Source organism: Sesamum indicum, linkage group LG9 (assembly GCF_000512975.1).
Source record: "Sesamum indicum cultivar Zhongzhi No. 13 linkage group LG9, S_indicum_v1.0, whole genome shotgun sequence".
NCBI lineage: Eukaryota > Viridiplantae > Streptophyta > Magnoliopsida > Lamiales > Pedaliaceae > Sesamum > Sesamum indicum.
The window spans coordinates 3,305,863-3,319,664 of NC_026153.1; the positions used below are offsets into that span (position 1 = coordinate 3,305,863).

Below are 13,802 nucleotides of genomic sequence, written 5' to 3' on the forward strand. Positions count from 1 at the left end.
CCTTACATACATTACTCTGCGTAGCCTAATATATATATATATATATATATATATATATAAGCGTTATAGGGATTATAATCTGCGGGTGAATGGGGAGAGAGTCAATTGTTGGTGATTTGGAAGGAAAGATCCAATTAATAGGGACCACGTGTATTATTTGTGAAGAATAAAATATGAGAGAATTTTGATTTTATTTAATTATTTTTGGGTTGCCTGTAAAGTTGAAAGTCTAGTATTCTCTTCATACCAGACTCCATCCCCACCCTAAATATCTCAAAGTTGACTGCCCAAATTGCAGATTTTGTTCTGACTTTTCAGTAACAATATTATGTTGATCTACATTGTTAATTATTTGGATATGGTTATGGATGAATTGAATTTTTTATTGTATTTTTTGTTCTATTTATATATATATATTAATAAAATTGATGGCAAATTATTTATACATATCCTGTTGCATGTTTATGTAAAATAAAATAGAAAATATATGCAAAAAAAGTTCTTATATAAAAATAATAATGTAAATTATATATATATACACGTCGCGTATGTATATAAAAAATAATAATATAATATAAATTAAAATAAAAAATTTAATTCGAAACAAAACCACCAAATTAGGACTAGAGATGATGTTATGATTTTTTTTTTGGGGGGGGGGGTAATTATAATACTTATATGATAAAATAGGAGCAATATTTTTGTTAAGTGTCATGTATGTACATATTTTAATAATCTGGTTCTGTTTTATTTTTTCCATATAATAAGATCATATTTTTTTAATTAATTTAATTTTTGATAAGTTCATGACTGTTAATGGGCAATCATTTAGACGAACAGATGAAGGAGTAGGCATTCATACAATACATCCCAAAAACACTAATAGAAACGTTCTCATGTACTATTCAAATTATTTTATGGTGTCTTGGATGGATGGATCTTATTTAAAAATTTTAAATTTATAATGATAAATTCATTAAATTTATTTGAATAAAGTTATATTACACATAAAGTTTCAAATTCTTCAACTTTTACTTTAAATTATATATATTTTGTGGTATTGTAATCGATTTTAAAATTTATTCAATTTGGAGTCATTTGAAATATTTTTACTTCAAATTCTTCCTTAAATTCAAATCTTTTGCCAGAAGCCGTCTTAATTAAGCTTCATTTTGATGAAAGTATTTAGATTCGAATGTGGGATTTGAAAAAGAATTTTAAATAATTTAATATTAATGAATTTAAAATCGATCACAATGTTACTAAAAATACTTCAAATATAAATTAAATAATTCTAAATCATTTGAAACATATATACAACTATTCAAATATGATTTAAAATACTCTAATACAAACATTAAAGAATTTACAAATTTTTTGACCAAATATTCCTTTTACTACGTTAGTCATAATAATTATTAATTACATTAAGCTGTACCAATAAATTGGTGGGAGATGTGTCTTCCCCAGTAACCTGTAGCTATACGTGTAATTAATTTTAGATAAGAGTTTTTTAAATAGTAAATTTTTGTCAATATTCCCTTGAAACATAATATTTGATACTAAATAATTATTGTCATTACATTATTGATGAAATTAATATTTTATAGTTACCTTTTAACACAGATTTTTTGTAACTTTTTTATGATCCGATGGAGAGCCAAATTCTGGTCAGATTTATTTTGCAAGGATTATTTGGTTTCCGACAGAGGGCCAATTGATAATTGTCAAGAATCAATGTAAAACTGTGGGGAATTCAGATCCTCATGGAAGCCTGATTTTATTAGAATAAATGAGTATAGGCAGCTAATTAAATAGTCAACAACAATAATAAATGAAGAAAGAAAGGGTTATAAGGAATTAATGCGAGTGCAGATGGGGTTGGAAAGGCAGGCCGGCAGCCTCCATCGCCGCCGCTAGCAACCGTTCACACACTTGTACGCAGCAGCATGAGCATGCAGATACAGGTACACAAATTCAAATCATAATTCATTCCTCCCAATGATGAGCCACCACACGCGCCCTCTTCTCGTTCGCCCACTTATGTACGTACCTCATCTCATCACCCAGCCCCCATTATTGTGATGTTCATCCTAAACTTTGACATATCATTTGCATTAATTATTTTTTTATTTATGTTTTTTTCTTGCATTAGTTGTCTTAGTTGAGTTTCTGACTAACTAATATCATACTGCATGAATATCTGTTTTGGTGATAAATCATCATAATCTTAGCTTTATGCATGAATATGGCGTCCCAAATTCTAATTTGATTCGGATTTAATCAAATCCAACAAATTATATAACAAGTATTATACATTTTAAGTCGTGATTGATATAATTTAGGAAAAATGACAAATATCATACTTGAAATTCGATTGCTCAAATCAAATTTAGATAAATTTTCAACGTCTAGAGCTAAATTCATAAGCTTTTTTTTTTTTTCAAAATATTGATTTTATCATATATTTCAGAGCTTATGATAGTGTTTGGATTTATTTTCTGAGTGTTTTATTGTATTTTATGAAAATAATTAAGATATTTTAAATAAGACGTCAGAGTTTATATATAAGATGTTAAATCTCATTTTAAAGATATACACTTGAAGCATTTGGATAAAATAGGTTTAATTATATGGAGTTTATAAAATGTTAATAATAAAAAGTTTTATAATCAATATGGTAAATTTGAAGGAGTTCATTAATATTTTAATAATAAGTTGATACTTCATATATACTTTTTTAAAGGGATTATAAGTTCATATATTATTTTTTAATTTATAAGATTTTTTTAGAAAAAAAACTTCATTGCTGACGTAAAAAAAATGCATTCCGATTTAGGGAGTAATTAAGGGTTTTTGATTTATTTCATTTTATTTTAATAATTTCATGTTATAGCGAAATTCAAATAATTTGACATCTGAGTTTAAATTATTTTCTCCTTCATTATATATAGTGGGTTTTAATCCACTTAATATTGGAATTAATTGTTTCAAATTATTAGCTCTAACTTTTTGTTTTTGTTTTTTTTTAAATTCAACTCCCTTCATCAGTAAAATAAATAAATAAATAAAATTATGATTTTCTTGGAGCTTTTCCCTCCTTTTTCACTATTTTCTTTGCTTTTATCCATTTCTTTTTCACTATCTTTAGCAAATTCATTAACCTTATATGTATTAGAAGAATTATATAATTTTAGATCATGTTTTATAATAACCTTAATCAAAAGTAAAAATTGTGAATAATACAAATTAACAACTACTGCACAACAACTAATTAATATTTTCATTATTTTTGCAGGCAGGACAGAAATTAATTATAATTAAAAATTATAATAAATACTTTAATCACGATTAAAATTATAAGAAATATTGATTAATCGTTATCAAATTTTAAAATTTTATATTTTCATTTTAATAAATAATATTAATTTATTATAATATTTAAAATAAAAAGTAATTTGTTTTGTCATGGTCACCGCAACTATGGATCATTAGCTATAAATATGCATGATACTTAATAATTACTTAGTCTCCAAATCTTAATTGTAAAGTGGACCAGAATCTGCAGTCAAAATCCTCACGGCACCTCAGTATGATTCGGTCAAATTCTATATTTATTTATAACAGTTTACTTTTATGATTGGGATAAATAATGGATTGGTTCAATCAAATCAAATGTAAAGTAAAATGAAATTATACTGTCACACTTTTAAATTTGAATAACCTATTAGGTCTTATGAGATTTTTGGACCAGTTCGATTTTACGAATAAAATTGCACCGTTTTATAAATTGAATGACGATTCAATCAATAAATAGTCTGCTGAGTTTGATGAATAACTTACGAGCACTTATTTCCTATAGTGAATTTTGGGTAAATACATTGTAAAAAGTGATCGATTATATAATAAGTATGATATATTTGGTATGTGTTAATTTGATTCGACCAGATTTAATTTGAGTAAAATATTTGTATGAAAAAATATTATATATGCATATATATATAGGAAAAGAGAAAGAGAGAGAGAGATGAAATATTTGCGCATTTCTCAAGAAATTGTCGATAGGCATAGGCATGATTAATGTTGTAGCAGAGAATATTGAAGAAGTGGGAGATACGTGGGAGGTGATACGCCGTCGTGATCTTTCCATCAGCATTGGAAATATAAAGAGACATGGGCAGGAGGGGTGAATCTTGTTGAATTATTAGGAAGCTTGGCTTGCCGGCCTGCCTGCCTCTTCCTCCTCCTCAAAAATCATATACATGTGCTCATTGGATTCTGGGACTACATATTTATTGTATGATTTTTGGACAAAATATCTTATTTCTTGAATTCAAGATGTAATGTATATGCAGTTCATTTGTAGTTTGCAGGTAGCCAAAATTGAAGTGTTGATGAGAGACAGGTGTCCACACCACTTTGCATGCTTTAAATAATATTGGTTGGAGACAGTATGGAACAATCAACCAAACTTATAACAACTAATATTGTAATTCACAAATTAAAACAACCCTTTCTTTCTACACTATTTTATTGCCACCCAACAATTTTTGTGACCTACTTGTAATGAATAATATAAGTTGACATGAATTTTGTAATAATGTTGGATCGGATCAAAAGTTGAGGTCTCTCTAAAGGTAATTGAATCAAGTGTGGAGCCTGAGAAACAGAAAATCGTTAGGCTCGTTGGGAAGTTATGAACTAAGACTCTTTAATATACTTAAATTAGTTCGAGATTTAGATCTCATAGGGTATTTAATGCTGATATTGTAATAAATGTGTTTTACCATAAATAAAATATAATGGATGTATTTATAGGATCAAATGTATCCACTTATCTGGACGTGGCGAGATCTCCAACTGGGAGCTATCATATGATCAACGGCCCATGTTGAGGGTCTGCTGGAATGGGTCTTGGAGCTAACCCCATTTGGAGTTTGAAGACGCAGATTCATGTACAGATAATGTATTTTGTCTTTTAACCAAGGCTATTAATGTCTTTTTATAAATAATCATGATGTGCCCATATCAAACGTCATCGAGGGTCATTGCGAGTGTAGTTGCAAATTTGGGACCAAACTATTTCGTCACAAATTTACAACTGTATTCACAACAAAGAGTGTCTGCAGCAAATTTGGAATGAATTTGCTGCTAAATTATGATGAAACTTTGAAAAAATGTATTCATTGTCTATATTCGTCATAATGTTGTCGCAAATTCCTTACAACATTTGTGACTAAACATGTATTTGTTGTAAGATTTGATCATTGACCAAAAAAATGCAATGAGACCAAAAAACTATTTGAGTACAACGATGGTTCCTTTTTCTTTTATTCTTTTTGAAGAAATGCACAAATTCTTAAGTGAAAACGTTTCTACCTACATAACCATACATATCAATATCATAATAAAGAAAAAGCATCAAAAGCCAATGGGATTTAGTTAAATTGGCGAAGATGAAGCTTTATAATTTTAAATGTTATGAATTCAAATATCGTTATATGCGTAAGATATTGTTCTACTGCATAATAGGTGTTATATAATAAATTGTGGGTGTTGTTTAAATTTTATTTATCTGTGAATTATGAGAATATGATAAGTAAATATTATTTAAATTTTATTTATCTGAACATAAAAAAGTACAGTCATATTTGAGTTCATTACACACTGCTAAAACCTAGTCAAGATTTTCCGACAATCACGGAGGCGGCGGTTTTCCCCCACAGCTAAAAGAACTATTATATTAGCATTGTTAAACCACATAAATTGCATTTTCTGAAAATCAAATATCCACTTTATTTTTGTGATGCCAATATAAAATTAGTAAATAATAATAGATGAGAGAGTGCAAATTTTAGGCCACCAATGCAAAGGAAATAAGAAATTTGATAAAAGCAGCCACAAATGTCAGATCATTTTTTTTTTAATTTTAAAAAAAATCTAATTTAAAAAATTATTTTTCCTCAAAAAAGAAAAATAAAAATAATAATGGGACATCCACAAAAGTCCTTTTCAATTTTTAAGACGAATATATGTAAACTGTGGGTTATTTTATATTGGACAATTTTCACGATTTTTTATTGGAACACACTCCTTAAATATCTTCATTTTACAAAACTAGTTCAACAACATTAATATATATTATATGATCAGCATAAATTTGAAAAAAGAAAATTATATTTCAGTATATATGACCTACCAAACATAATTTGTATATGAGAAATTCACTCCAAACCTGAAAAAGGAACCAGAACTAGGGGCAGATAAACCCTTTACATTTCACAAAAAACTGAGCATTAAATAAAGGGTTAATTACACACTTAAACCCCTATAGAAATGCAAAGTTTTTATTTTTTTATCCGTAAAATTTTTTAAATTACATTTACATTCCTTTCGGAAAAAATTCGTTTAAACTCTATTTCTTCTTTTAGAGTTTGAATGAATAATGCTAACAAAAGATTTATAGTTGCCAGTAAATGTATATACTGTAGTCACATTCAACCGATATATTTTACTGTTACAGCAGCTCATACCATCGGCAGGAACGTAAAGTCTTAAGTATATAGAAAACACTTACCCTACAACTAATATTCTACATCAAATAGTATAATAAATGAATTGGGTGTAAATTATCGGATCTGAATTTTGGAACAGATTTTAATTTTATGAACTCGAGACCCATCCTTAATAATATTTATAAATATATTAAAAATGTTTAATTTTTATTTAATACATATATTTATTGAAAAAATAATATTTGTAGGATAATAATAATTAATTAAGTATTTACAGATAGAAATCTATTTCTTTTAAAGAAAATACCAATTAACTGATGAAAAAATATTAATTAGGTTTTACGGATTAAACCCATCAGGGTTGGGTTGGGGGAGAGTTGAGGGCAGGGTGGGTTTCGGGTCCAGTTTAACCTGACCCATTGCTATTCCTAGGGGATATTTTTCCATGTTAAATATTGTTCCCTAAAGAACCCAAAGAAGTTTACACCAATGTCTTTATTACTCAAGCAAAGAGTTCTCTCAGACCCACTCGTTAACATCCTAAGCTGAACACCAGAAGAGAAGAAGCCATGTAAGGTGTCTTAGCAATCAGGACTTGTTTCTGCTACCATTCTGCGTAAACCGTACTTCACTTGCTATTTCAACAGCAAGAAACACCAAAAAGTTCATAGACGATAAGTTAATATGCCAAGCTCCTGAAAGAATTCCACAGGCCAATAGATCGTAACAATCATCCAATCCTCACAGGAATGAGTAAATGCTATTTCCATCTGGACATTCTTTTACCAGAAACAGAACTAACCTGAGACACCATTCACAAAATCTCACAGTACTATTACACCCAATTATGACATCAGTCCAATGTGTGCTGAAGAAAGTAATTTGAGTTTTCAGATTGTAATAGAAAAATGAACTTAAGAAGATACTTGTGTCCACTAAGCTATTAAACTCAGAAACAAGAAAGTAAAAGTACCCATATTTTGTCTGACAGTATCAACTCAATTAGAGAAGAAAACCAAAACCCATATCATATGTAGCCGAATTGATATTTATTTGCAGTTCATAACAGGGAGTGAAGCTTAAAGTTTTTTGCATGCATCTTTGTTGGCATGATCTGTCCAGAATGAGCAGAAGAACATGTACATTCAACTGCAGAAGGATTTTTAAGATGAAATTGCTCAAGCAGTCTACTATAACGACTTTTGGCTGCATGTGATGTGAATTTTCCAGAAACAGTGAAGTTATACAGGCGGAAGTCACTAGATGCACAGTTTAGAAGTGACAACTCGTGCCAATGTGACGTGAATGCCAAGAACTTGAGCCTTTATGAGTTAAATTAACAGATTGCCTGTATTTAAAGAAGTAAAAAGATAACCATATATCAAACCACATGCATTTAATCTGCTAAGGTGAGTTGAGCTGACTGCTTCACTTGTGCCACAAGGGCGGTATGACATACGACAAATGTAAAAGTAAGCAGGAATTGCTGTTTACGAGTACAAAAAAATATTTACTTTTTCACAGTCTCCCTGACTGTCAGTCAGGAGCAACGATAAGCTGAAGGGCATGAGACGAGGGAGGTTGGGTTGTATGAGTTTTTACCTGTTCAACGAGTAAAACTTTATACAGAGTAGGGTTGTATGGAAGGGCCAAAATTCAGCAATTATCCTTACCATCTGTTCTAATTCCTAAATATAAAAACAAAATATCATAATCACATACATGGTGAAACATTATTATCACAATTCCCAGCATTTTTCTTGTATTTACAATAAAGCAAGAACCAAAAGGAAACATAGTATTCACCATTTCCATACTGGTTAGAGTTAAAATTCTCCCTCATGCTTTTGAGGGCACTTTAACTGGATAGCCAAACAAGAAATTGTGAAAACTGTAGAAACAGCAGATTCTGCATAATTGACAATGTTGTTGCATTATCTTCATATAGACAAAAAGCACACACAATATCAACTGTTAAGTGTTACTTGTTCCTCTTTCTAGTTGAAGTCAATACATGCAATGAAGTAAAACTAATGCATACATGATTCTCTGCATACCATGAAACTAAACTTGACACTGCATCTCAAGCCACCAATGGTTCAAGAATAATGGAAGGAGTTCTAGAAACAGGAGGTAACACTGGATCAATGAAAGCAGAGAAGTATGTTCTGTGGAGTTCCAATTTACCAAAAATAAATAAATTAACAATGAACTTGATTTACTTTTCACATGAAAGAAACCTTTAAGGTGAATCGAACTTTTCATATATATGCATTTGTCAAGTAAAAAGTAGAAGCTGTTGATATTTTATGCAGTGGTGAACCAAGGCAATTTTTTGGCTATACTAGTGATAAGTGGTTTAGAAGACCCAAGTGTTATCTTGTGCATTGACAATGAGACAGACACGATGATTGGACAACACAGTTCAGTTGACGTTTAATTTAATGAAATAAAACGAGTAAAAAGGCAGAGAAATTTGCATTAATCCAAATCGTGATATCCTAATTTTTTTTGCTTTAAAATTAAATTATAGTGTTGCTATTTACATTCAATATTCAAAATGAATCAGAGAAACCCTCAAGAACCCAATAAGGCATCCTATGCAATTTGTATTTGCAATATGTTTGTCTGTGTGCAAGCATCAAAAGAGCAGCAAAGCAGAGAGTACACAACGACACCCTAATGCCCTGTACAATAACTTCTGCTTGTGCATCTTTTTATGTGTGTTCTGAGTGTGATTTCATTATTGCGGTATAATTCCATTTGTAATTGATTCATCACGAGTGTTGGAATTATGGGAGTTGAAAACAGACGGCCGAGTATGAAGTGATTATGGTGAGCTGAAGTTAAGGCTAATTAGAAAATATTCACTAAGAGGACATACACAAATTGTTGTATAATAGTCCACTAATTATTTGATATCATTTACAAAAAATCTCACACTTTCTTCTGATAATAACAAAAGTGTAAAATCAGCGGATAGCTAGATATTAAACATCATCTGGCTTAACAAGTTCACGATATCTCTGTGGCTTAACTGTATTCTGGGACTTTAAACTTATTTCATAGGTAATCCAACTGTAGATGTATATACTTCATAATTAGCTCTTCCTATCCTAACCAAGTAAATTTTAATTTTAGCATGAGATGATAAATTCATAACTTATTCAAGATCAACAAATACTATCTACAAAAATTTAGAAACCTGTCACCACCATATACATTACAAGATGTCATCAAAAAACCAATGACAGTGCCCTTATTCAACATTATATGCCTGTAGCAGAACTAGTCTAGTTGTCATCTTTGTGTGATGTTATTTATTTAGTTTTCAACTAATATACCAAATAAATGCTAGGGAAGAGTAAATAATTCTGAGAGGAGCCCAATCAATCGAGGAGCAACCTTCATATTAGAATGACACATCGGAAGAAAATTACTTGAACTAAACCATTGTGGATCATACTAAATTCATAAAACTAAGCTCAAGTGCTTTAAGATGCCTAAAACTATATGGAGTTGCAGATGAATATCCATTTCCATTGATATAATACATGGAATTCCAATTTAACCAGTAATCAAAAACGGTTTGCACCTTAATCTCTTGTTTCCTTCCCGCAGATTCACCAACTGCACATCTGACCACATTTTTGACTAATAAACAAAAGGAATTAACTTGTAATGAACCTTATTCATATATTCACTATATCTCTCCCCAAAGGTCTCTAGCATCAAGGCCTCCTCCAACTTTGCCTTTTGCGCATAATAGACCAAGCAGACCAAAATAATAAACAGCGAGCTCATGGGTGCTCTGAGTGCAGTAAAGTAAGTGACAAACAGGAGCATTGTAGATGCATAAATCGGGTGACGGACGAACCTGTAAGGTCCAAACTGAACAACAGCGGTAGGCACAACAACCTTCTCCGAATACTTGGCCAAGTACAATGTGGAGTGATACTGCATAAACACTGCCAACATAATCATAATCCAAATACCCACATTGTTCCACCCACCAGGTATGAGGTGCAGTTCCGTCCCTTCAAGTGCAGCCAACCAATGCCCAACCATCACTCCAACAGAAAACAAAACCTTGTGCCAATTAGGCAAGCTAATATCCCACTTACTGTCATGCTCCCTTGGGAAATAATCACCATACAAGCGCTTCCGGACACTAACATTTAGAAAAAAGAAATAATGGTACACGAAAAAGAATACAAAGGGCCATCCTTCAAGAAAGCCATTAAAATGAGCAGGTGGAACTAGTGTTAACCAAGTGAAGGCTGATGTAACGATGGCAAGTTGTTCAAATAAGCTGGCTTCTCCCTTTAGGTATTTATTTAGGCAATAAACACCATAAATTGCAAGGGCAATGACCGCCATCCATGGCCAGAATAACCACGTCCAGCTAAAATACATCCAGAAAAATGGGTTAAACAGCAGATTCACAGTCCATTTTGATGCGGCAATTGCAACAGAGAATGCCAAACACCACTTGCAAATGTCAACGGGGGTAAACTGCAAAAGGGTTGATTTCAAGGACTCAAATGAGAAACTTTTGATACTTTTCAACAAGGGGTTCGTTTCATCTGAGTCTGCTAGGGACGTAGAACTTGAACTCGAGCATTGCAGCGAGCGAAGAGGGCGAATAATTCTAGAGTAGGGAGTTGATAATGATGGAAAAACAGAGCCGGAGACAAATGAATTATCTCTATTGGCGACAACTGACAAAGACAAGTTCCAATAGCTTCTGGTATCCCATAAACTGTTCTGGAACAGCGAGTTTCTCGCAGATAATTTTTTGCATTGAGCCCGTTTGTCAAAAGGTCGCACTGAGACAAAATAGCTACTCGGGGAGAGATTACAGGTAAAAGGGGTCACCTTTGAACACACGAAGGAAGTGGCTGCCTCCATAGTGTAATTTTCTTGATGTTTTCACGGTTGAAGACGCCGAGCAACAATGTTAAATCCTATTCCGACATGGAAGTAATAAGAGAATCGGGAGGACCGCGGGGGCTAACTTCTAAGTTTTAACACCGATTGGGTTTTTGCAAAGTCATCCTACAAATTTTAGATTTTCTCAATCTGGTCCTTCCGACTACACTTTGACCATTATTTCCGTTCAAATGATCAAAAGTTAGTATTTGACTAAAATACCCCTCAAATTATCACAAGAATATGTATGGAAAATCAAATACATCCCTCTTTTTAGCATCAACAAGCAAAAATTCCAACAAAACGAAGCGATTAACCAAATATTATCCGATTGTTAACAAAATTGAAAACTTTCCAACGAACAACTCATTTTTAATTGGGCTTAAGCCTGATCAACTTATTTATTTAATCTTGGGCTGGCCCGATCCATCCGGCCCATTACGCATCTGAGACGAAAATTGCAATTAGATCTCCAAACATATAATAATCGCATATCATATATCCATATATCATGCTTCCACCAACATGTATCTTTTTGAACCTTTTAGTTTAGACTTAGAGGAGAACAAGCCTAGAGAAACTGTGAAGCAGTAGCCTTTGAACTTCCAAATTAGACCAGAAATAGAATTTCAGAAAATAAAGAATGTTGACTTCTTACATCATATTTGAACAAAAGCATGTGGGAATTGAAGGAAGACGGTGGTAAGATGATGATGTGTCCACCCCTCATCATTCATCTTCCCCAACATATAAAATATTATTAATTAATAATATAACCTACACAACAAATCTCAAACAATGCGTCGTAATTTGATTATTGTATGACGATATTTTATATATAATTATTCCACTTCTCGTGTTTAAATAATTACTTTTCGTTCACTTATTATCCAGTGATTTGATTTTAATTATATATTATTATTATGTATGCACACACATTCATAATAGTCCTAAATAAATATAAATGAAAGGCACATGGTATGCTTTGACAACGAATTTCCAAATAAAGACCCAACTAAATTTTGACCAGAAAATCTGATCTGAGTTACTAGAAAAGTTTTCTTTTAACGCCCAATCGTTGAAATTCCAGGTTTCCTGTCGCTTTCGGCGTTCCTACCTTTTTGATGAAGCATTAATAACTCAACTCCTCCTTCACGACACACACCCACAATCAGTTTTTCATATCTCCTCATTTCTTGTTTATAAATTCCCGGGCCTCCATCACGCTGTTTTACCCCAGCTTCATTTTGCGTCTCAATATCTCTTCGATCGGCCTCCCCGTTTCTGCCTCTTTCAAGAATCTGGTACGTACTGTTATTTTCTACCTCTTCTGCCAAGTGCTTTCTTTTCTGTTTTTATATTGCTTGAATGTTTCTGCGTTTTCCCACACGATTTCTTCCAAATGCGGAACTGTTAAGTTTACATTTCATGTTTTGAAAACTTCGGGGGCTGTCTGGTTACATCATTACATGAACAAAAGCCCACTTTTTTCATTTTCTTTTTTGTTTTATGTTTCTATTTGGAAAATGGGAAATTAAGAAACCTATAGTTTTTATGTATCTATTTCCCCATTTCTCAGTTTTTCTAGACCAGATCTCGTTTTTATGAAAAGATGTGTGTGTGTGTGTGTGTGAGATATTTAGAATGCATAAATTAGCTGCAGTCGTTGGTGGTCCTATTTGTTTTTGAATTGTTTACAATTGTTCGACTTTGTTTCAGACAATTGTAGAATCAAAATGGAGAATGAAGATTGCTACGAGAAAGTCACAGAACCAAGATATGAATGTCTTCTCTTTGGTGAGTTTTCCTCTATATATGTTATACTACACCCATAAATGGGGTACTCTTATAATGAAGACTTATATTCTGAATTTTCAGATGTCGATGATACCATCTACCCCCTGAGTTCCGGTATATCAGCACAATGCACCAAAAACATCATAGGTGAAACATATAAATCACTCTTTCGATCTCCTCGTGTTAGTAACTGTTGTATTATTTATTTTATAGTACACTGTGCATTACTGAGTTTTCACTGATGGTGTCAATTAGAGTATATGATCAACAAGCTCAGCATCGAGGAGGAGAAAGTTCCAGAAATGTGTGCTCAACTGTATAAGGAGTACGGCACGACTATGGCTGGTCTCCGGGTTTGATTTCTTGACATTATGTTGTTGATGCCATCTTAATTAATTTTAAGTTAATATAAAATCAATTGATGACATTGAGAAGTTGATGAAACCTTTCAGGCTATCGGCTATGACTTTGACTATGACGATTACCATAGGTAAACAAATGAATATTCTGATTTTGCATTGTTTGAGATGTTATTTCTTGGTTAAATGCAACAAGCCC

At 31.9% G+C, this 13,802-nt stretch overlaps 2 protein-coding genes across 2 annotated transcripts in view; one reads left to right on the plus strand and one right to left on the minus strand.

The window, feature by feature from the left end:
• LOC105170433 lies at positions 9,952-11,583 on the minus strand. The gene has a single exon (XM_011091193.2). It carries the CDS (start codon positions 11,424-11,426, stop codon positions 10,170-10,172), a length of 1,257 nt encoding a protein of 418 aa, XP_011089495.1. The 5' UTR covers positions 11,427-11,583; the 3' UTR covers positions 9,952-10,169.
• LOC105170434 (suppressor of disruption of TFIIS) overlaps positions 12,480-13,802 on the plus strand; it is a 2,850-nt gene continuing 1,527 nt past the window's right edge. The window contains exons 1-5 of the mRNA XM_011091194.2: positions 12,480-12,751; positions 13,167-13,244; positions 13,326-13,391; positions 13,500-13,597; positions 13,697-13,734. Coding sequence (XP_011089496.1) covers positions 13,184-13,244; positions 13,326-13,391; positions 13,500-13,597; positions 13,697-13,734 — 263 coding nt within the window. The 5' untranslated portion in view covers positions 12,480-12,751; positions 13,167-13,183. The remainder of the gene's footprint in view (positions 12,752-13,166; positions 13,245-13,325; positions 13,392-13,499; positions 13,598-13,696; positions 13,735-13,802) is intronic.